Source organism: Trachemys scripta, chromosome 11 (genome assembly GCF_013100865.1).
Source record: "Trachemys scripta elegans isolate TJP31775 chromosome 11, CAS_Tse_1.0, whole genome shotgun sequence".
Lineage (NCBI taxonomy): Eukaryota > Metazoa > Chordata > Testudines > Emydidae > Trachemys > Trachemys scripta.
The window spans coordinates 9,581,818-9,607,509 of NC_048308.1; the positions used below are offsets into that span (position 1 = coordinate 9,581,818).

General features: G+C 41.8%; 1 protein-coding gene across 3 annotated transcripts in view; it reads right to left on the bottom strand.

The window, feature by feature from the left end:
• ADCY5 (adenylate cyclase 5) overlaps window positions 1-25,692 on the bottom strand; it is a gene marked incomplete in the record, with an annotated part of 307,551 nt that overhangs the window by 131,834 nt on the left and 150,025 nt on the right. For all 3 annotated transcript variants that reach the window (XM_034786099.1, XM_034786098.1, XM_034786097.1), the window contains 1 exon segment: window positions 5,422-5,571. In XM_034786099.1, the coding sequence (XP_034641990.1) occupies window positions 5,422-5,571 (150 nt within the window).

The following is a 25,692-nucleotide window of genomic DNA, read 5'->3' on the forward strand; positions in this document are numbered from 1 at the left end:
TGAGTTATTGTGTCACATCTATGTAGCCTGTGATCAGCCTAAATCTGGTAGTAATTTTTATGCAGAAATTGCAGAATGTAAATCTGCATGTGTATGCATGCTGGTGTTTTGTGTGTGTAGTTAGCATTAGACCAGATACAATACGGTTTTGCCTAAATCCTTTATTTGCCTTTTATTTCCTGATTTCACCTCAAAATTCTTTTAGTTTAAGGAATTTTTTTCTACAAGAAAAAGGCAGATTAAAATATGGACATCTATTTTGTTGGTCCAACTCAAATGTAGTCTAATCAGTAGGCAAGATGTTCTGACAACACTGTAGAATTACGATTTATACAGTCTACCTGTCCATACTATCTCTTTTTCCTGCATGACAATTGCTACTACGTAGCATGGAGGAAAGCAATTGTCCCCTTCACCAACCACACAATCATAATCTAGTCTAAATGAAGGTCCATAACCTTATTCAATAGATCATTAATTCCTAACAACACAGAACTCCACAGATCAAACTGCAATCATGACTCAGAGGGGTCAATGCTCTTGTACTAATTGCTCACATCACCATTAAAAACCCTCTTTTCCATAGTTCATTCCATTATAAAACACAATTCTGGTTTTTAATTCATATTTTGTCTTACTGTTGCCTATTTACTTGTGTCCAAGTACAGCATAACAAACTCTGTGAGAACTGTAAGAGAGCAAACTTGTTGATAATATGTGCAATGCACTCACTAGAGAAATCTTTACAATGCATAGTGTTGCACTGTATTTACCTGTCCTTTAATGTACATTGTCAGGGCTTGATTCCCATATCCAGTCCCTTCATCTGTACCAAAAATATGGAACAAAATTCATGAGGGATCACTATCAGGCACAGCTCAAAACTGTAGCAGCTGAGAGAAGGTACTGCGGTCCTTGAAAATACATAATAAAAGAGGTCTGCATCATCTGTGCCTGTGTGCTTGAATATCAAAATAAGAAACTTTAGCTATTTTCACATCAGTTATACTTGCGCTTCTGACACTAATGCATGTCATGAGCACAAAAGCACAATATATTTCAGATATTTACTGGAATAACCAAGGCACATTGGTGCACACACCATTGCCTCTCAGTTAATTGTAATGGACACCCTCAGATGTGCAGAAGCTGCTAATCCTACATTGAATTTTACACATCTGTCAGATAACTCAGAGAGCCAAATAAAAACTTCTTAATAGAGCTGGGCAATTTTTTTTGGCAAAATCTTTTTCTTTTTTGGCTAAAAAATGCAGTTTCTAGTTGATCAATACATTTTGTGAATTGGTGTTGAATTTGCCCGATTCTTTCACTTAAAAAAATTGAAGTTTTGTTCCAATATTTTCAAAACTAAATGTTTTAATTTTTTGATTTTAAACTACTTTTCATTTGTAAGTTTTCTGCAATTTTATTTAAAAATGTACAAAAAACAAAACAAAACAAAACCCACCTCAGTAACAAAATGAAATCATTTCACTCAACCCCATCCAGATTTTTTTCAACTTTTTGGTTCATCAAAAAGTTGTAATTTTTTTTTTATTATTTCCACATCAGTGGGCAAATAAAAAAAATCAGGTATTTGTAAAGCTCTACTCCTTAATCCAGGGACATCTTATGGGCTTGTGACGCTCTCCGTAGGTCCATAAGGGCAGAAGGATGATCTTGTGCTTACAACACCACAATGGTGATCAGAAGACCAAGGCTATGTTATTGGCACTGCCACAGACTTCCTAGGCAACTTTCAGAATGTTCTTTAATTTGTCTACTTTCCCCATCTGTGAAAGGCAAATACTAATATTTCCCTACATAACAGGGATTTTGTCAGGCTCAATCTATTGATGCTTTTGAAGTATTTTGAGATCCTCAGATGGAAAGCACAAAGCATCATCATCAACCAATGAACAGGTTACACTTACCCAGATATAGTTTGCCATCTCATACAAATAAATGGAGTAGTAATAGCTTCATTTAATAACTAATCTAAGCACAGTTCAATACAATTTACTGGTACCAGTTAGACACCTTCATTTTATGTAACTGGTTAAGAATATACACAATAAAACACAACACAACTAGTATCTAGCTTTAAATTTCACTGAGATCTCTAATGAAACACTGCCATCCTAACTGTAATATCATTCAGCACGTATTGGCCAACCGAATAGTATTGCCTTGCTATACTTATGTTGGCAGTAGTCAAACAGGAGGAGAGAAATAAGTACAAATTATATACATTTCCTTGATTTTTATACAAAGATATACTAGATAAAGATACAGAATTACAGATAGATCTCTCTCTCACTCTCCAGCTATGTATAACTAGCTAACATACCTATATTACTAGCTAGGGATAACCTCAAAGCACTTACAAAGAGTAATTAATTAAACCTGTGAACCTGCCTGTGAAATAGGTATTCACAAAATAATTATACCTGTTCGACAGATAGGGCGAGTGACTTGTTCATGGTCAAAAAATTAGTAATGCTGGGAGTAGAAGCCTGTAGGCCTGACTTCAAGTCCTTTCCTCTAATCCTTAGAAAATACACACTTGTTGGAGGTTGTTTAGGGTGCGCAATTTCAGCTAAGAATACTTTATTCCATTCCAGTAATGCTAACCTCACTTACTACTCCTCGCCAGGTTATAGTGGATAATGAAATCACTAGAAGGTGGGTGAGGTAATAACTTTTAATGGACCAACTTCAGCTGTTGACAGAGACAAGCATTCCGTCTTACACAGAGCTCTCTCCCATACAGCATGTGATAGTACTGTCAGATTCCCCAGATACTGTTAGATAATCTTATAGCAGCAGGTGGCCTGGATGGATATTTTTTACCTATGCCTAGTCTGGAGACTGATTCATGTCTTGTCACCTGAAGACAAGATTACAGCAATGCATTTTACAGGGGATACACCTTAAACGAACTGGAAAATCAGTGCCAGTACAGGATGAAGTAGCAAACTTACTGAACAAGCTATCTTGCTGTGAGACCACAACACCAGCATTCTAGGACCTGCACTGGCTGCTGGTGGGTTTCTAGGTGGAGCTTAAGCTGTTGTTTTTTGACCTATAAACCTCTACAATCATGAAATGAGGTTTCTATTTTTGACCTATAAACTGGACTGCCTCTCCCGCCATGCATCATAACTACAGTCTGGGGAGACATTCCAGCTGGATTCCCCTCAGTTTAAAAGGGAGGGATCTGCTAACAGGGCGTTCTCCATGACGGCCTCTTGACTTTGCAAAGCCTGATCTAAAGTAGCCCAAACTTCAGGGCATGCTGCAAAGTCCATCTGTTTGCCAGGGTTTTGTGGGAGGGAGAGGCTTGTTGACATCTGGCATTTGTAGGTAAAACATTTTCCTAGTTTGGGGATTTGGGGGTAGGAGAGGCTGCTGATTTTATCTTACCGTGACTGTATTTTTAGTTTGCGTAAACGGCATTTAGTTATGGTTGCCAACTTTCTACTCGCACAAAACCGAACAACCTTTCCCCGCCCCCTGCTCACTCCATCCCCCCTCCCTCTGTCGCTTGCTCTTCCCACACTCACTCACTCGCTTATTTCCACCAGGCTGGGGCAGGGGGTTGGGATGCAGGAGGGGGTGGGGACTCCGGCTGGGGGTGCGGGGGTGGGGCCAGGGATGAGGGGTTTGGGGTGCAGGAGGGGGCTCCGGGCTGGGACNTCTGGGGTGGGGCCAGGGATGAGGGGTTTGGGGTGCAGGAGGGGGCTCCGGGCTGGGGCCGAGGGGTTCGGAGCGTGGGAGGGGGATCAGGGCTGGGACTGGGGGTTGGAGCCTGGGGAGGGGGTCAGGGATGCAGGCTCCGGGCGGCACTTACCTCAGGCAGCTCCTGGAAGCAGCAGCATGTCCCCCCTCCAGCTCCTATGCGGAGGCATGGCCAGGCAGCCTTGCGTGCTGCCCCGTTCACAGGCACCGCCCCTGCAGCTCCCATTGGCCACATTTCCTGGCCAGTGGGAGCTGCAGTGCCAGCGCTTGGGGTGGGGACAGTGTGTGGAGCCCCCTGGCTACCCCTACTTGTAGGAGCCGGAGGGTTGGGGGCATGCCTTTGCTTCCAGGAGCTGCGCGGAGCCATGGCAGGTGGGAGCCTGCCTTAGCCCTGCTGCGCCGCCAACCAGACTTTTAGTGACCTGGTCAGCGGTGCTGACCGGAGCTGTCAGGATCCCTTTTCGACCAGGCATACCAGTCGAAAACCAGACTACTGGCAACCCTACACTTAGTGCATGAAATGGATGCTCTTTATGTACCAGATGTCAAAATAAATAAAATATGCTTAGGTATACATACATACTTCATTTCATGGTGCCCATGTTGGCCAAAAGTAGCCCAGAATAACACTGTCCATGGTCAGATCTACAGATGCGGGTGCGCTAAAGCAGAGTAGTATAGTGAAAGTTGTGTTGCCCTTCTGACTCACAGAAATGCACAGCCATTTCAACTGATTCATTCCCCTCCTATCTGAACTCACAATCAAAACTGTAAGGTACTTCTCAAGGGAAGCCACAGAAACCTCATTTCATGAGTTATTTAAAACTGGACTGGAAAATTTACTGCAGGGCATGGTCCCACATTATCAAGGGAATGGACAAGCTGACCTAAAAAGTTTTTTCATCTCTAATTATTATGATGTAAGGAGACTCATTGTAGCAAAACCAAAGACTGTATTAGCAAATAGATATGCCCACAGCCTTTGAGAGCAAGACTGTGTGCTGATAGCAATTAGGCCTTTTTCTAACAAACACTAAGTGAGGACATTAAAAATGGTTAAAAACTAAAATGTAAGTCAGCGGAAGCCTGTAGTGTTGTGTTCAAAGCCACACACACAATGTGAAGTGAGGATGCTCTAGAGACAGATAGAAGAATGCCTTTGGAAGCACTGGGGCAGCACCCTCTATGGGGAACTACTTAATTTCTGCCACAATTGGCCTCCAGCTACTAATGTGTGCAGAAGAGCCAAACAACAGCCCTACCACTACCATATGCTATTTGCTGTGCTGACAAATCATCATGCTGTGCACTTATGATGGAGTGAAGTATACGCCCTGTTCAGAGGGCCAGCACAAGGCCCATATGCCACTCGTGCTCAAGATAGGCTTAGATGGGACTTAAATGGTGCATAACACCGTGCAAATCCTCTGCTTAGGGTCAATTTCATACAGGGAGCACAGGCAGCAGGATTTTGTTGGCACCCCTGAACACTGGTCTATAAGGGTAGCTGAGTAAAAAGGTTCCTCTGAGCTCTCTTCTCCACCTTCCCAAATCCTGCCCTGCCATCCACAATGCATTTTCACACAGGGTCATTCAGTACCTGGCCCTAAATTAACAATTTTCAGACTAATTCCAAATCAGCAGTTCCATTCTCAAATTTCTTGTCACGCTCCTTCGTACCTGTTGCTGGTTCTCCCTTTGAGAATGTAGCCTGGCCTGAATGCACTCCCTGGTCTCTTGGAATGCTTGTCTTTGAGACACCTCTGCTGGGTAATGCGTACACACTCCTACAATGTTTGTGCAGGAGAAGATGAGAACATTGGAGACCAGCTGCAACAAAAAAGAGAAACATATGATTACAATTTGGAAACCTACCATCAACAATAGACAGAATACTTAAAAGCTCAGCATGGTATATGAATCATTCCACAATCCAACACATGACTGAGTCTAGTATTTTTCATTTCAGTGCATTTGCCGTTCTTTGAAGTATAAACTTACACATGCCCTCAGAAGCGTATTTCTTCGCATTAATGTAAATTCTTTTCTCTAATTCTGTTAGCAATCAAGTGTCTTAAAACTACTATGGCAGAGACTTATAAAGAGGTTTTAATGTGACTATGTTTGGCTAACTCAGAATTATGTAGAAGAATCTGAAGGAAGATTTTAATTATTACTGTTTTAAAATACCTGCATATACGGCATGAAAATATGTTGAAAGATACATTAGCTTTTATATTTCAGATAGTGTTCACTTATTGCAAGGAAATAACTTTAGATTTCAATCGACTTCAAAAACTGGGAATTTTTTTTTTTATCATCCAGTCTCAGCTCTTTAAAACGAGTTGAATGACAATGATTTTCAGATCACATCTTTATGGGGTCAATAATATGTTATATACATATATGAATGTGCAAATAGGTAGGAAGAGCTACATTGCTCCGTTATTTCCACAGTGACTATATTTCCCAATAAAATAATTACATCTCTCTCACTGGTAATTAGAGCTGGTTAGAAAACAAAATAACTAAACATTTTCAAAAAAAGAATTTGCGTTGAATTTTTTTATTTTAAGAGAAATTTTCAAATCAGTTCTACCGGTAACATGCAAACAAGCATTCTTCCCAGAGGAGACCTTGTGCTTCTGTACCATCAGCCACTTGTGAGCTAGACAGGATATACTGTATCTTCCTATAGAGACAGACTTGTGTGAATATAGCTCCTATTTCTAGAGGAACAGAATATCAGACTTGTAACAGTCTCATAGATATGAATATTGGAAGTACTTTTTTCTGAATGGTTTTCTGTAATGTAACAGCAATTCAAAATTTTCCACCCCACCCCCTGTAGATACAGAGCCCGATTCTGACAGACAACGTGCACAGGTGTAAATCAAACCAAGAAGGCAGCAGTGGGAGCTCGGAACTCAGACTGGCTACTCCAGCAGTGGCAAAATCTAACTTTAACAGGATGCTGCTATCATGCTATAGAAGACAGTATTAAGGGTTGCAAGTTAATGCACACACACACTCCCTGTCCCAGGAACAGTCTCTACTCACAACTCCCATCAGGATTATTCTGACACTAGGGATAAATCCATGTGCTGGAGACAGCAGACAATTGCTGTATATAACCCTGCCCCCATTCTGAGGAACTGGGAACAGAATCCTGGTCCTTCAGCTTCAAAAAACTACTACAGATTCAGCTAAGGGGGAACTCTGGAGTGGTAGGTCCTTATCCTCTTTGCGGACCGGCCATTACATGAGAATATCATCCACTCACACACACAAAGCGAGTATATTCCATACTTAGTGCTTGCAGTCAGAATTAGGGCACATATTAATGCTAGTTTTGCAGTGCATGAGCACATTTTTAGGCAGTGGTTACACCACTTTCCTTGCATTCAGGATTTGATTCACAGCAAACAACAAAAATCTAAAGATCTTTAATTTCCTCCCAGCTACTGCTAAAACAATTCTGTAATTAATGAGGACAAGAATGATATTACATCAACATAGTAAAAAAATACAAATCACTGAGACTTAGTTCTTCCAGGTCTTTGGAGGGCCAGTAAAAAATAGTTGTGTCTCTTTAACACCTTATAACTCTGGAAAATCTAGCATGTATACAAATCAGGCAGATCTAATTTGAACAAAAGTAAAGGTAACAAAATTTTGTGGAAAAATGTGTTTTGTTAGAATCCTAATTCTAGAACGATATTTGGTAGAAATACTTGTTTATAGACACGGAGGAAAACATTGGCTTTTTTAGAATTATTTCCCCCCTCCTCCCCCGAAAACATAAGAACATTGATGCTCATCATCATAGAAAAGGAAAATCGATAAGGAAATGGAAGTAAGGGCTTCCCTAGGAATTACAGAGCGTTCTGCATGTTGCTTCATAGATGGGTTGATTGTGATGGACAGCCTGTGAATCCAGTATGGTTATTACAAACAAGCTCAATGAGTTAACACTAAATAGCATTGTTTGCATCATCAGATTAAACTGACTCCAGAATTCTCTGTACTGAAACTACTTAGTTACACATTAAACAGAACATTTATCAGTATGCATAAAATATAGTCCAAAACACACATGCACACCATATTTTACATAAATATATAATACATGACTGTTCCACTTTATAATATTGCACTTTATAATTTTAAAATACAAATAAGTTTGGGCTTAATTATGTTTGTAGTTGTCACAGCACAAATGTAAAGTAAATCTCCTGAGGACAATGGACTTGCTCTGAATTTAAACATGTGTAAGTGAGAATACTCTCAGAGCTTGTCTATACAGAAACACCAGGAAAGTTAAGACAAATCAACTAAAGCTGTGAAGTTAACGCACTGTTAAAGCACATTAAATCTCTGTGTGGACGCTCTCATTCAAAAGTGAGGTGGCTTTAGTTTGCTGTAGCTTAATCCTTCAAAGGGGTAAATTAGGGTTACCATTCGTCCGGATTTACCCAGACATGTCCTCCTTTTTGTATTAAAAATAGCGTCTGGGGGGGAATTTGTAAATCACTAAAAATGTCCGGGATTTCCCCCCCATGCAGAGCGAGGCGCGGCTGGGAGGGCTGCAGGAAATTCAGCCGCTCGCATGGGGCTCTGGCAGCCAGAGTGGTTGGATGGGGCGTGGGAGTCCCAGGGGTCTGGGGGTAGGGGTGTGGATAAGGGTTGGGGCAATCAGGGTACAGGTAGGGGGTAGGGTCCTAGGGGGCCAGTTAGGATGGGGGGAGGGTGTCAGGAGGGGGCAGTCAGGGGAAAAGAGGCAGGGAGGCTTAGGTAGGGGGTGGAGTCCTGGGGGGCAGTTAGGGGCAGGGGTCCCAGGAGGGGGCAGTCAGGGGAAAAGGAACAGGGGGAGGGTTGGGGGTACTGAAGGGGGCGGGAAGTGGGAATGGCAGGGGCGGGGCTCCTCCCATCCTCTTTTTTGCTTGCTGAAATATGGTAACCCTAGGTAAATAGATTCATTTTAACAATCCTGAGAGTCCTCATGTAGACAAGCCTTTTCTAGGCAGTTTAGACATTGTGCAGTGAATACAACGGGGGTCCACTCACTGGACATAGGGAAGATCTCACTCCTGCAATGAGCTTTACTGCAGGCACATCTCTGTGCCAATACAAAGCCCCACTGAAGTCAGAGGGGGTCCACAGATGCAGATATAATTGCAGCACTGGTTACTTAAATAGCTCAGTTGCCTCATTCATGGCACACCATCAAGGTGTGCATGGAGACAGATGATATCCATGGGTTCAACAAACATCATCAGATCAACATTAGCAAAATAGATATGGTATTGAAAGTAGTAACGTGATTTTCAGAGGTCTCATTAACTTCATTTCAGAGTAGACAACCCCATGGGACTGCAGAGACTGATTTACAAAAGACGCTCAGAAAATCACACTCTGCAAGACTGACATAAGTTACACTGCAATGAACATTCACCAGCAATGGATGTAAGCCGGTATTTACTCTCCTAAATGAAATCTGATTTACACTGTAATATTACATGGCTTGAACAAAAAGAGAAATATACAATATAATGTTGGGAGTATCAAGCCTCTGCAAAGATTTAAAGCTCAGCTCTTGCTACTCAAAGCAACGTTCAGCGTTTTGCTTTGGAAATATTTCTCTTGGGCCTCACAGTTCATCTGAGGTTCCTAAAATAATGTGGGGGATGGTGTGGGGGAGGACAAGGGGATAGTGTGTGGGGAAGAATACTTTACTTGGTATTTGATTAAAATCACTTTGTTCACAGGTGTTTTAAAAATAAATTAAGGCAAAATTAAAGATTTTCTGTCTCATTAATTTTTCCATAGCCCTCTGTCTTCTTAATGCAAATGAATTTATATCCTGTTTGCCCAATGGTACTACTGTACTTGCTTATCAGTTTCCTTGCGGTTTTGCTATGGTAACCAGCTTCAGTCCCAGGAGGAAGGAGATGATGTAGATATTAAAACTGGTTCCCTCAGCTCCATGGCCCGAAAACAGAAAACATATTATTGGCAGTTATTTCAGGCAATTTATGCTTCTAAAAATGTTCTTAAGAGGCACTGGGAAAATGTAGATTTCTATTTTGGGGTTGGAATCTCTCTCCCCTGCCCATTAAAACATTAGCCCATGAGGTCTACCCATAGCCCTCTGATTTTGGTGAAGGCTGTTTCACTTATTTATTATCTGTATCTATCTAAGATACCTATTTGGCCCCCATTACCAGAGTGCTTGGGCACCTGATAATTAATGTATTTATTCTCACATTACCACTGCAAGGTAGAGAAGTGCTACCATTCCCATTTTACTCAGGCACGGAGAGATCCAGGGAAAGAGTTTAAAAGTATTTCAACACTTAAAGATGCAGACAGGCACTGAGAGGGATTTTCAACACTGCCTAGGCACTTAACTCCCATCAAAATTGATTCATTTTTCACTGCTTGGAAAATAAAAATACACTAGGCAGTTTCTAGTCACTTTCACTTAGGTTCTCATACACTAGCAAAATGCTGTATTGTTTGTATTGAAAATAATGCAGAAAATTATGTTTGAAATATTGTTTCCTTGGGGATTTAAGAAAAATACACTGATCGCAATTTTTCTGTTTTGTTTGTTTCAGATGTTATGAAAGCTTGTTAACACAAAATAAACATTGGAAGAAAAATTTAAAACAATGGCATCTCTTTAAAAATCAGAGAAATGTAGGCCTGGAAGAGACAGAGAGGTCATCTAGTCCAGCCCCTGGCACTGAGGCAGAACCAAATATACCTACCTACACCACCCCTGACAGGTGTTTGTTCAACCTGTTCTTAAAAATCTCCAATTCTAGGGATCCCTCAACCTCCCTTCTTGGAAGCCTATTCCAGTACTTAACAATCCTTGTATCTATCTAACCTAAATCTCCCTTGCGGCAGATTAAGCCAATTATTTCTTGTCCTACCTTCACTGGACATAGAGAACAATTGACTGCCAGCCTCAGGTCCCCCCTCAGTCTTCTTTTCTCAGACTAAACAGGCCCAGTTTTTTAACCTTTCCTCATAGGTCAGATTTTCTACAGCTTTTATCATTTTTGTTGCTTTCCTCTGGACTCTCTCCAATTTGTGCACATCTTTCCTAAAGTGTGGTGCCTAAAGCTGAACATACTACTCCAGCTGAAGTCTCCCCAGTGCCCAGGAGAGTGGGACAATTGCAATTACAAGCTGTGACATGAGACACTCCTATTAATATACCCAGGAATAATACACCTCTACCTCGATAGAACGCTGTCCTCGGGAGCCAAAAAATCTTACTGCGTTATAGGTGAAACCACGTTATATTGAACTTGCTTTGATCCGCCAAAGTGTGCAGCCCCGCCCCCCCGGAGCGCTGCTTTACCGCGTTATATCCGAATTCGTGTTATATCAGGTCGCGTTATATCGGGGTAAAGGTGTATTCACCTTTTCCACAACTGCTTCACAGTGTTGGCTCATGTTGAATTTGTAATCCCCTACAACTCCCGATCTTTTTCTGCAGTACTACAGTCTAGTCAGTTATTCCCCATTTTACATTTGTGCATTTGATTTTTCTTTCCTATGTGCAGCATTTCACACTTTATTGAATTTCATTTAATTGATTTCAGTTCAATTCTCCAATTTTATCAAGGTCATTTTGAATTCTAACCCTGTCCTCTGAAGTGTTTGCAACCCCTCCCAGGTTGGTTTCATCCGTAAATGTTATAAGCATAAGCATATAAGCACTCCAAGCCATTAATGAAAATATTGACTAGTACCAGACACAGGGCAGACCCCTGTAGGACCCCATTAGATACGCCATCCCAGCTGGACAGTAAACTATAGATAAAATGTCACAAAACTGATGGCTAGGGTGCGACAGGTAAGGATCAAGAAGTAATCTGTTGTTTCAGTGATTCAGGGAAAAGCCTAGTGAAACCATCACAAACAAAATAAAATATCAGTGTGAATCAGTATGCTGTTTTTAACCTTCTGCGTTTGTATCCGATTATTCAAACACCAGGATGCTAGTTAATATATGATAAAGAGATGGCAATATGTTTAAAAGAGTCACTGTCAGGATAATTTATGTTAATTCCTCACCTGTCTTACTGCTAACAATGAAGGTTGTTAAAGTGGAAAGATTCATTTTTTAAAAAGCTTTTATTTACTTTTGACCCACTGTCAAGGGATCACCTGAGCCCAGCACCCCCCATAGTGGGTTCACAAGTTTACAGAAAACAAATTGCTGAATGCTGAACTCAAAATAGCTACCTGGGTGTTAAAGCCCATAACATAAACAACAGTCTTTCACAGAGGTCCAAGGCATATACTGTCAAGGTCAGGCCCTGACCCAGACAGGTTATTTGGATTAGGGCAGATCCTTCCTTCCCTGTCCTGGCTTCACCCAGAACTGGCCCTTAGTAGAAGCAGCCAGTCTTTTTGGCCTGTTGGGCCCGAATTGGTCTCTGCATGCTCCCGGCACTTCTAGGTGCTGGAGGACCAGCTCTTGCTGGTTCTGCCTGCAGCCAGTTGTGGGAAGGTAATTCCAGAGAATACCTGGAAATCTGAACTCATGGTGCTCCCCCTTCCAGCAGGACATCTTTTCAGGGCAGGGTGTGCCAAGGCAGGAGAGCCCCCGGCAGGGGGCAGCAAATGCCTGGTACATCCCATCACACCCATACTTTACTTTTTCTTGTCATTCTGCTTCAAAAGGACTGGTCAGTTACCTTCTTACCTTTTTAAAAATATTTTTTGCATTGAAATAAAAACACAATCATTAAAATATTTATTATTCAGATGATATTAGATTTTGTAAAATCCTATTTAAAAATTCTACATCTGGGGCTTATGCTGAATAAGAGTTATTCATCACTGGCACAATTTGGAACAAGAAGAAGGCAAGCACATCACGCAGGGAAATCTAAAAAGCCATGCAAAGCACAATCTACTGCCAACAGAGAAGTACACATCCTTTCTTTTTGGAGTTCAGCTATGCTTCCCAGCTCTCATAATTCTCTTATTCACTGGGAATCTATTGTCAAATTGATTATCATTATAACGGCCTGTCTAAAAGGAGGCACGACAAGTGAGTTTCTAGAATGCATCTTATGGGGCCTGTATGGTGAGTCAACAAGATCTAATTATTTTGCTAAATGTGCACACATCATAAGTAGCCGGGGCTGGATTTAGGGGCAGGTAACCCCAGGCGACCACTGTGGGGGCTGGACTTGGGGGGCTGTTTTTGTTGTTAGCAATAAAAGAGAAAACAGAATGTTTGAAGTAAAATGTTTCAGGTATTCCGTATGTGGTTCCCAGCCAATGGGAGCTGCGGAACTGACGCTCAGGGCGGGGGCAGCGTGCGGAGCCCCAGTGACTGCCCCTGTGCCTAGGAGTCAGAGGGACACGCTGGTCACTTCCTGGGAGCCGTGCAGAACAGGGTAAGGAGCCTGCCAGCCCCGACTTTTAACGGCTCAGTCAGTGGTGCTGACCAGAGCCACCCGGGTCCCTTTTTGACCAGGTGAAGAGGGAAATGATTCTTTTTATTTGCTTATATATGTCATGAATAAATCATTTATTCAGATTTACAGATCCTAGCATGCAAATTTATCGTCTTATATGACAGGGATAAATCATGCATGCAAATCATGCATCAAAGTCGTGAAATGGGCCACAAATGTAATAAAAAATAAGGTATTCAAAAGTTTAACAAATTGGGGGGGGGGCACCAAAGATATCCTTGCTGGGGGTGCCATTTGGTCTAGGGGCGTAGCTTTACTCATGGAAGTTCACTTCTTTTTCTGATATTTTAAAAGAAAAAAACATATAAACGTCTTGAAGTTTATCTAGAATACAATCAAGGCACAATGTGTGACCAGCAACAGATGCCCTGTTTATCCAAGCTATTTCTATAATACTGTATCTAACTACTGATGGTTAGACACATTCCAAATGCTTGGCTGTGAAGAATCAAAAGCACAAAAATATTATGTGAAGTGTTTTTTTTAAAGGTCTTCATTAGAAATTAAATTGAAGACTGGCTCTAGCTTTTAAAACATTCTATTAAGTAGCAATTAACTCTGGGCTGCCTCTTTACATACTACCTAATAAAGAGCTGGAACAGTTACATAGCCAGAGGTGCCACCAAGATTAAAAGAAAAAGAAACCATTAGCAACTAGCTGCAAGATCAATTTCTGTATTTTTTCTGCACATGAAATGCTGTCTTTAGTCCCAGAGAGCAACTATCCAGTACAGCCGTACTCTAGCACAGGGCCAATATAGTCAAAACCCGTAGATCGGATTATGATGGCAATGATACAGTTATAGTCATATGATCCTCTCTTGGCCATTTGGATGGTGTTTGGGCAGTGAAAGACATAATAAAAATAAACATTAGTGCAAAATAGAATGCCCAGAAGAAAATAATGAGGGTTTTGTTTTTAAACGAGCCAGTTGCATCGTTGTGTATTGAATACCCGAAATAGCAAAAAAGGGGAATCCAGCACAAAAGAGTTTCTGAACCAATTTTTTGAACATGTTTCTGGAGTAGCAGTCAGCTGGGTCCCTTTCCGCTCTGCGGCCTTGGTGCACCACACTAGGTCAACGCAGCTTTCACAGAACCCCACCAGAGCACAGAAACAGACTACGACCAGGCTCTTGCAAGACTTATGCATATGTCTAACTTAATGAGTAGTCCCACTGAACTGATTTGTGTGTAAAGTTAACCCACCTTTCCAGGATCAAGATAAAGTACCAGGTTTTACCTGATGGTGCCCTTATACAGTTTACCAAAAAACAAAAACAAAAAAACAAACAAACAAAATCATGGCATGATAAAGTTTTCTTTTGCAAGTTGTTTGCGCTCTGCTTTAATCTCTCTCACTAGACTCTATTCTTAGGGCAGTTTCTTCCTGAGAACCACGAGGTGGGTTTTGATCTCAGAGTTCCAAAAGAGAGGCTTACCTGCATGCTGTTTGTGACAACCTCTGTTCAAGAACTGGGGTATACAGTGTAAATAAAACAAGTTAACATTAAGAAAATACCATCACTCCCTGTCACTGATTTCTCCTCTGATGGGAAACTGACCTGCAAGGCCCTGATATAGATTTACTGTTCAGCTGAAGGATGACAATATATTCTATCCCCACAGTGATAATAATTTTGCAAAAATGCACCACAGAAATTCTTCCTTCTTTAGATATGATAATACAAGCAATTCTGTAGTTTAAAATAGTTGCTGCTGAAGTAAGAGATAGACACACTATGAAATAATTACAAATTTACCTCAAAGCAGTAATTTACTCTGGAAACTTGGATGTTTACAAACAATTGCCTCAGATGAGGTCACCAAAATCTTTGCCCAAACAGCTTTCTAATATTTAGTATTCCACACAAATCTCATGTTCTGTAGATTTTCATTGGTTTACTGCTTACTGCAATTATGAACCCTGTGTATACTTTCTTTCTATCCAAGAGACAGATGTTCTTCTCCCACTGATATTTTCACTGACTCATACACAGTAGAGAAACATGAAACATCTTAGTCATGATCTACTTCTCTAAGAAATAAATGGTGGGCATCTTTTTGAAAAGAATAAAAGATTACATATACAGATGCAGCTTCAGTAAACTTCTAGCTTAGAAGGAATTTTTCCTACATTCTATTGGTCACAAGTTTTCCTTTCCCAGTTATTTTTTTATTAAGTTTTCTTCTGGGATTTGAATTGGACCATATTTTCTCTAGCCACAGAGTGATTAAGGGGCAGTGAGGGAGAGGGGGAGAACGTACTGTCCTGCCAAAATGTTTTGCTAAATACCAAGTAGAAAAGGTATTTCTATAGCTACATTTTCCTCCTCTTTTATGCTTTCAGCTAAGGCAATTCTGTACAGCAAAAGAGTCTATTAGGGAAGGGGATGCTGCCTTTGGAAAGAGTAAAAAAAATTGGCGAGCGAGGATTACTGGCTCCCATCATCTGCTCTACCACTGAATCTCTGCAGAAGCCATGTTTTGTGCAGCTTCATGCATGACATCTCTCAGTTGCCACCGATGTCAATGCAGGGTCCAACACTGATCAGTCAGACAAGTGGGGCAAACCAAGAGGCAGCTAGAGGAGAGCCATGTGGCAACCATAAAGGAGAGGGATAGCTGTGAGGAACGAAAGCCTGGGGTAGAGGCTACTGGAGAGATCCTGGTGTGGCTATGGCATTTGGGAGTGAGATCTGGGAGCAATCTGGGGAAGGGCTTGTGGGGAGGGGGCTCGTTCAAGGTGGAGTGGGAGAGCTTCCCCCATTCTATCTCTGTCCCCTGCAGTTCAACCCTAGCCCCATGGTTCAACCTGTCTCCTCCATCAACCCTTGCTTCCATCTTGTCTCCCACACGCCTCACTGGACTCCCACCTCCTGTGCCAGCAAGGCACCGCGCCAGCCAGCATCTTTACCTGGAAGTGGGGAGAGGAGAGCATGGTCAGAGTCTAAACCTGTCTGCCTTCAAGTGCAGCACCACGTCAGGGAAGAGTCAGCACAGGGGAAAGCATGCTTGGAGTGAGCAGAGACGCACAGGCATAGGCGACAAGCCCATTTCATTTAGCAGGTTTGACTGTGTGAGACCTTGGGCAGGTCACTGACTCTGGGCCTAGTGGGAGCTGAGCTTCCTCCACTCTCATTGAAACGTGCTGATCTCCTGTTATACAGAGGAGCAGACAAGTCCAAGAGTGGAGTTACCAAACCATGGTCTTTCTACATTACAAAACTTTTCAGGTAAGTCTCTAGATATCAGGCTGACCTTGTCTTTGTAGGGAAAAGGGCTGATGGTGGGGAGAGATGAGAGGTGAGGAAAGTGATCAGGAACAGTCAGCATGGATTCACCAAGGGCAAGTCATGCCTGACTAAGGTAACTGCCTTCTATGATGAGATAACTGGCTTTGTGGATGAGGGGAAAGTGGTGGACATGTTATTCCTTGACTTTAGCAAAGCTTTTGATACGGTCTCCCACAGTATTCTTGCCGGCAAGTTAAAGAAGTATGGGCTGGATGAATGGACTGTAAGGTGAATAGAAAGCTGGCTAGATTGTCAGGCTCAATGGGTAGTGATCCATGTCTAGTTGGCAGCCGGTATCAAGCGGAGTGCCCCAAGGGTCGGTCCTGGGGCTGGTTTTGTTCAATATCTTCATTAATGATCTGGAGGATGGCGTGGACTGCACCCTCATCAAGTTTGCAGATGACACTAAACTGGGAGGAGTGGTAGATACACTGGAAGGTAGGGATAGGATATGGAGGGACTAGACAAATCAGAGGATTGGGCCAAAAGAAGGTTGAGGAAAGATGAAGTTCAACAAGGACAAGTGCAGAGTCCTGCACTTAGGACAGAAGAATCCAATGCACTGCTACAGACTAGGGACTGAATGGCTAGGCAGCAGTTCTGCAGAAAAGGACTTAGGGGTTACAGTGGACGAGAAGCTGGATATGAGTCGACAGTGTGCCCTTGTTGCCAAGAAGGCTAACGGCATTTTGGGCTGTATAAGTAGGGGAATTGCCAGCAGATCAAGGGACGTGATCGTTCCACTCTATTTGACATTGGTGAGGCTTCATCTGGAGTACTGTGTCCAGTTTTGGGCCCCACACTACAAGAAGGATGTGGAAAAATTGGAAAGAGTCCAGGATACGGCAACAAAAATGATTAGGGGGCTGGAGCACATGGCTTATGAGGAGAGGCTGAGGGAACTGGGACTGTTTAGTCTGCAGAAGAGAAGAATGAGGGGGGATTTGATAGCTGCTTTCAACTACCTGAAAGGGGGTTCCAAAGAGGATGGATCTAGACTGTTCTCAGTGGTGGCAGATGACAGAACAAGGAGTAATGGTTTCAAGTTGCAGTGGGGGAGGTTTAGGTTGGATATTAGGAAAAACTTTTTCACTAGAAAGGTGGTGAAGCACTGGAATGGGTTACCTAGGGAGGTGGTGGAATCTCCTTCCTTAGAGGTTTTTAAGGTCAGGCTTGAAAAAGCCCTGGCTGGGATGATTTAGTTGGGGATTGGTCCTGCTTAGAGCAAGGGGTTGGACTAGATGACCTCCTGAGGTCTCTTCCAACCGTGATATTCTATGACATACCTGTTTCTCTGTATCTGAAACAGTGATAGGGTAAAATGCCACAGCTGTTGCACACGTGTAAGCATTCCCAAATACAGCATATCCAATTCAAGCTCCGTGTTTCAGACAAAACTCACCCTGCTGGACAGTTACACATACTCAAACCCGGGAAAAGATGCAGAGTAAAACCACTTGAATGATAATTTAATCAAAGCTGGGCTAAGGCACCTTTACATCTCCCAAAGTTCCCCCAGCTCTACTGTCAGACACTTGTAAATCATATCAAACTATTTGGGGGGGTGGGGACAGGATTGTCCAAAAACTAGTTTGAAGTTGGGAACCTTCCGCCTGTTCCCCACCACTTCTAAGTTGTGCTGGGGTTGGGGCAGCAAAGGAGAGCGCATGCTTGGATTTTCCTCCAGCCCCTATTATAATTCTGCCACCAAAAGGAGGGTTGGGGCAGTTTTCCCGACTCTGATGTTGTCCCCTCCATTTTTTAATACGGCTGACTTGCCCCCAAGGCTCACAAGGTTTGCTTGTGAGAGTTTTAGGGACTTTGGGTTTTCCCCCCCCCCCTCTTTGAATGGAGCAGATTGTGTTGTGTGGTGCAGTGGCTCTCAACCTTTCCAGATTACTGTTGCCCTTTCAGGACTCTGATTTGTCTTGTGTACCCCAAGTTTCACCTCACTTAAAGACTATTTGCTTACAAAATCAGACATAAAAACACTGTTACTGAAAATTTGCTTACTTTCTAATTTTCACTATATCATTATAAAATAAATAATTTGGAATATAAATATTGTACTTATATTTCAGTGTATAGTATATAGAGCAGTATAAACAAGTCATTGTCTGTACCGTATTAAAATTTGTACTGACTTCTCTAGTGCTTGTTACGTAGGCTGTTGTAAAACTAGGCAAATACCTAGATGAATTGATGTTCCCCCTTGAAGACCTCTGTGTATCCCTGGTTGAGAACCACTGGGGTGGTGGATATTTTCAAATGATGACTTGGTGAGGAGACCTTCCCAGGCTGCACTATAAGCAATTGACTCATCCCTATCATCAAATCAATCTACACAAGTTGAAACATGTACTATATTGGAAATATACTGTACACTTTTCAGAACAGAGCACCTAAACATTTCCAGCAAATCGCTTAATAGACGTATGTTTGCCAAATTGTGTGACTTTTCTCACTGATTATGAGACAGCACTTTCGTTTTAAAAGGAAAAACAAATTTAATTTTATTCCACGGCTCTTCACTATTCCTGTCTGCCAACAAACATAGTCATGGCCCATATAGTTTATCACATGCTACAGGGAATATTTATGGGAGCCCTGTGTTAAAATATTGGCAGTGCATCACTGCTTATTTCCCTTTCATTTAAACCCAGGCTTCACCACCAGGTAATTGTTAAAAATGTATCTAGTTACAGGAAAGTATTATTTATTTGGAAGGGAAGAACATTCCTCAAAAGCTCAGAAGGCACAAGTGAATCCCCAAATATGGTTTGTGTGTTGCAAAACTCATTTCCCCCCACCCCCAAGTATTAAAAAATGGGTGGGAATTGTAAAACTGCGGAATGGTTTGACAGAAAGGGAGATTCAGGATTTTTAAGTTAAGACCACTGTTCCTTTGTCTTTTGTTGCCTTTTAAGTTAAGGCGAGGGCACCTAGCGCATACAGATAGATTTATAGAAATGCTAAAAAGGATGCCTAACAAGTACAATCATACAAAGACCTACATTAAAAGAACATTATTTGACTTTTTCAACCTAAGCACTTAAAAGTGAGGAAAAGTCAGATTTATGGTTGTTCAGAGAACCTTAATTCTGTTTCCCTTTCCATCCTCTCTGACACTGAATGAGAAAAGTTCCTGTCGGAAAAAATTATGTGATTAATTAAAGACTGCACTGTAATGCATATGCACAAGGGAGCCAAATTAAGATTGCACAGACAACTGTAAATCTGGCGTTTCCTAACTTATCAGTGTTTCTCTGCAAACTAAATACTGTTCTTTTAATGCAGTTTTTGTATGTAATTTCCCACAATTCTTTAATTTGTAAAGAAAAAAGTAAAAAACAAATTCTATTATGTGCAACTAACAGCCTGGACCATATGCATAATCTTCAGCACTTCAGGAGAGAACATAAGAACGGCCATACTGGATCAGACCAAAGGTCCATCTAGCCCAGTATCCTGTCTTCTGACAGTGGCCAATGCCAGGTGCCCCAGAGGGAATGAACAGAACAGGTAATCGTCAAGTGATCCATCCCCTGTCGCCCATTCCCAGCTTCTGGTAAACAGAGGCTAGGGACACCATCCCTGCCCATCCTGGCTAATAGCCATTGATGGACCTATCCTCCATGAAGATACTGTTACTGCTTGAGGTACAGGACTAGCTACTGTAGGTGACAGCAGAAAGATGCAACCCAAATGGGGGATAAGCTGCTGGTGCCATGTGCTGTGTTCAGAGGGGGCTGATTGAGGAGGAGTTCAGCTCAACTCTCCCCACCCTGCAGCAGGAGTTGAGGGAGCTCCAGCCCCATGTGTTACCCCTACCTACCCACCTCCCTTAGCCACTACAGCTACTCTCACACTTCCCAGGTGCTCCAGAGCAGTGTTCTGTTTTGGATTCAGTGGTAGCCTATGCCAAACCAGGGCCGCCCAGAGGATTCAGGGGGTCTAAGGCAAAGTGGGGGAGTGGACATAAAAAAAGGCGGCACCCTCTGTGGTGCTTGTACTCACCGGGCGGCGCTCCGAGTCTTCGGTGGCGGGTCTTTCACTGGCTCCGGGTCTTCTGCGGCACTGAAGGACCCCCCGCCGCCGAAGTGCCGCCGAAGACCTGGAGCGCCACCGGGTGAGTAAAAATTAAAAAGGCGCCTCTAGCCAGGAAAGGGATTCTTGGCCAGGGCTTGCGGGGCCCCTGCGGGGCCTGGGGCAAATTGCCCCACTTGCCCCCACCCCTCTGGGCAGCCCTGTGCCAAACTCTTTAGACCATCCATGATAAGTGAGTTTGGCAGAATGCCAAAATTCTGTTATGGAAGGGAAATGGTGATTAGTTGTTTATACCTCAGCTCCTGTCTACATACAATTTCTGTACCATTGTGTTTAGAAACAGCTATACTTAAAGAGGTTCATCATTCCTAGTATGGACACTGTTACACCAGTATGAAGGTATTTATAACAGTTTATAATAATGTTCATGCTAGGATGATGTACCTCTAAGTACTGTATATTGGTTTCTAAACAGATAGTTATAGTCATGGGCGGCGGGTGGAGCTCCCCTTTGGGGAGGCTAGCCCTGGATCCACCCCTTCCGCCCGGGCCCCCCCTCCACAGCTGGATCCCCAAGACTCCCTGCTCCTGCCCTCCATGGCCGAAGCCCAAGACCTCCCCCTGCCCAGAGGAGCCCCGAGCACACACACACCCATAGCCAGATCCCTGAGACCCCTCTGCCCAAAGGAGCCTTGAGCACCCCCCTCCCGGTAGCTGGAGGAGCCCCGAGACTCCTATACACACACACAGAGGATTCCCGAGCACCCCCCGTGTCGGAGCCCTGAGCACTCCTCCACGGCTGGAGCCCTGGAAACACACACACACACATATGTCCGGAGGAGCCCCGAGCACGTGACCGGAGCCCCGAGACCCCCCCCACAAGCCCGGAGGAGCACTGAGTCATCCTCCCACCTGCCCAGAGGAGCACCGAGTCATCTCCCAACCTGCCCGGAGGAGTCCCGGGCCAGCTGCAGCCACTCTGTGCCTCTCCTCCCCAGACCCCAAGCCATTCGGAGAAAAGCATCTTTGAAACACTAGTCTTCTCCTCTGGAAGAAGCTTTTGATATGCCCCATGCAGGTTACGGGGCGGTTGAGGAGGTGGTATTTGCTACTCAGCTTCCTGGGTTCATCAGTAATCTCTCTGGAATCCATTTGTTGATATGATAAACCAGTTTTGACAGCAGGTTCAAGAATATTTTCTTCATTTCAGTTTATTCAACTAATTCAGTTCAATGAGTAGTTAATTCAGAGTTAAGAAACCAATTGGAAGTTGAAAAAGCAAGAAAGGTTGTTTTCCTCTTCCAATCTAAGAATAAAAGCTAGATATTAGAAAGGATGAGATCTACTAGTTCTAAAATCTTGAAGCACACGGTGACCAGAAAAAATCAGTTCAGTTCACAAACTACAGATAATACTACCTTTGTTTAATAAATCAGTTAGTTTTAAATGCCAAACATGTTTGGATTTGGAAAAAGTTTATGTATCCAGCAAATTTAAGGTAGTTTATTTAATTAAAAACAATTAAAATGCTGTTTTTGTGCATATTTAACAGAATTTGAATATCCATCTAACTAGACCTTGACACAAATCACCATTAAAAAAAAAAACTTATCATCCAGTAAATAAGAAATTCATCATTCGCCATTTTCTAACATACTAAAAATGTAAAAAATAGAATCTGAATAAATGTAAGTTAAGTTATATAATTGCTTAAAGAGATGTGTAGAGATATAGTATATCCTCCTGGTTAGCAAAAAGAAGCACCAAATTTAGTGTACAAGTTATATTTAGTTGAAAATCAACATGTTTTAATGGTTATCAGCTAATGAGAACCAAACTTTCTTTAGGAAAATAACTAAAAAGTACAAATGCAAAACATGATTAAAACGGATTATTTAAATCAAGTTTTCCTGTTTGATGATTTAAGTCATGGTTGAAATCAGTGATTTGGTATTGCTTTGATTTAAATCAATCCACCCTAGTTCTAAACAATCTTTAGGTCCCACTCTGTAAGACTTGGTGCTATGAATTTCTTCAGGCAGCATAAACTGACAATGAAATTGAATGAGCAAAATCTTGTATTCAGAAACAATGTGGTCACAGAAGTAATATTGTCAAGATCTGCATTTAGGCCTATTTTGTTTACTATCAAATTCCCAAGTTGAAGATATTTGAGGAATTGCCAAAAGAAAATAAAATGAACAAAAATATTTTTACTGAAGATTTAAGTTTCAACAGCCTTTGCCACCTCAAACCTCTATGAAATGAAAAAAAGACAAGAAACTCAGGATCTGCTGAGAACTGGGTGGGCTGTGGGAGAATAAATGATTTCACATTTTTGTAATCCATGGAAAATTTGGAGTCCAGAGATGAAAGCGTGTTTTCCCCTGTCCAAAAGAATATTGATCAGGGATTACGCAGCAGACACAGGGTTTTCTGAGGTGAATTTAACATTGTCATATCGTCATACTGCACTATCTTGAGGTTACCATAGCATTAAACTTTAAAAACACTGAACTACAAATGTTTAAATAACAAAACACTGAACCACAAATGTTTAGTAACAACCTAAATTCACCAAAAGAAAACCACAAGCTAAAAAAGAAAAAACAGAGGGCATGTTTACTTGAAAAACTGTAGTCAGTCCATTGAAATTGGAACCCACACCATTTTGAAGACTATGATTCATGCCACTTCAAAACAAGTTTATTCAAAATACTTCACAAAAATTAAAGATAATTAGGTAAACAATTACTTAATAAAAAGGAGCAAATGGTTGTCAGAAGTGTTGCTGTGTTACAGCATAAAATCTGTTTATTAAAAAACTACGTAGGAGGATAGTCTACATAGCTTGGAAATAAAGAAGAACCATATGAAGGAAACAGGAGAAAGCTAATAAGCTATTAAGGAAGACAATATTATTCATGGTGTAAAATCATACAATGCATGATCCTTTGCAGGATTAGGTCTTGAAAACACAGGGATTTATTTTCCTCTTTGTTACACTAGTGTAAATCAATAATATGTACATTGATTTAAATCCAGTAAGGAGCTATAAAGAAGCATTTGATAGGATAAAAACATTGCATCATATTCTCCACTCACTTTGATTTAACACTATATGTTTATGGAGTTAAAACTTGTGTGAGTGGAGATTTAGTCTCAGAGATTTCATCTCCACAAATGCTTCTTCATAGCTCCTTAAGGGATACGGGTCATTGGGACATAGGCATCAAATAAGCCATAATCCTTAAATTACAGGATGGGTGGCCACCCTAAGGAGGTTATAATGGTGATAACTATCACGCTGCGGTATATAAGGCCCAAAGTGCTTCATAAGAGATCTCTAAATTAGGCCCAATGCCGCAGACAAATATACACATACACTTTCCGAAGACTTCAGTCAGATTTGCATAGGTGTGTTTGAGGGCAGAATGAGATCTAGTGAGTGTGTTCTATTGCATGTCATTTAAATTAACTCAAGCAATTAACGCAGAACAAATTAACTCAGTGGTTCTCAAACTTTTATTTTAACGGACAACTTGAAAATTGCTGAGGATCTCGGCGAACCACTTAATGATCTTTCCAAATGTTGTTTGTACTGTTAGCAACTATTATAAAGCGCTTTGGATAAAAGCGCTATATAAAAAACCCAATAATAATTAACGTTTTTTGTTCTACAAATAAAAGCACACAACTCATATTTCAACACCAGTAGTCTTACCTTGGTAAGATGTGCCCTCTCTCCCCCGCCAAGACAGCCCCTGAACTGGGCTGGGAAGGGGGGGTGAGTCTCTCTCTCTCTCTCTCTACCCCGCCGCAGCAGCCCCCAAGCTGGGGTTGGAAAGGAGGGGGGTCTCTTCCCAACCACAGCAGCTATAGAGCTGAGGCTGGGAAGGAGGGCCATCTCTCCCCAGCAGCCACAGCACTGAAGCTGGGGAAAGTCACCTCTTTCTCTGGCCGCCACAGCCCTGCATGTCCCAAATTCCCCCCACCCCCTTTTCTCACCCCACTGCCCCCTCCCATCTACCCCCTATTTCCCCCAAGGCCACCACCTCACCTTACATATATGTCTTCTCCGGGGTCCAGGCACCTAATTAGTGGAGCCACACCTGCGTGGCTCCACTAATTAGGTGGGTGCCCCTTCATTCTCTCGTGTGTAGCCACCCAGGCACGCACCTTTAGAGGCATCTATCCGCGGACCACCTGAATAGAGCTCGCGGACAACTGGTGGTCCGCGGACCACAGTCTGAGAACCTCTGAATTAACTAGACAGAAGAATAGTTGCAATTAATCACAGTTTTGATCGCACTGTTAAACAATAATAGAATACTGTACAATTTACATTCATTATAAATATTTTAGTTGCCTTTCTACATTTTCAAATATATTTATTTCAATTACCACATAGTGCTCACTTTATACTATTTTTTATTACAAATATTTGCACTGTAAAAAAGATAAACAAAATAAATAGTATTTTTGAATTCACCTCACACAAGTACTGCGGTGCAATCTCTTGACTGTAAAAGTGCAATTTACAAATGTAGAATTATTTTTTTTCATATAACTGCACTCAGAAACAAAACAATGTAAAACTTTATAGCCAAAAATCCACTCTGTCCTATTTCTTGTTCAGCCAATCACTAAAACAAAGAAGTTTGTTAGCATTATCTCCCGTAAATGTAGTCAGCTTCTTATTTACAATGTCCCCTAAAAGTGAGAACAGGTATTCACATGGCACTTTTGTAGCCGGCATTGCAAGGTATTTACAAGCCAGATATGCTAAACATTGTATGCCCCTTCGTGCTCTGATCTGTAGATTTTTTCATCTTTTTACAGTGCAAATATTTGTAATAAAAATATAAAGTGAGCACTGTACACTTTGTATTCTGTTATAATTGAAATATATTTGAAAAAGTCAAAAAATATTTATAATAAATGTAAATTGGTATTCTTTTATTGTTTAGCAGTGCACTTAAAACTGTGATGAATCACAACTATTTTCTTAATCTTGCGATTAATTGCAATTTTTAAAATCATTTGACAGCCCTAAAAAAATAGATCTTCTGATATATATTAGAGTGGGTGGTGAA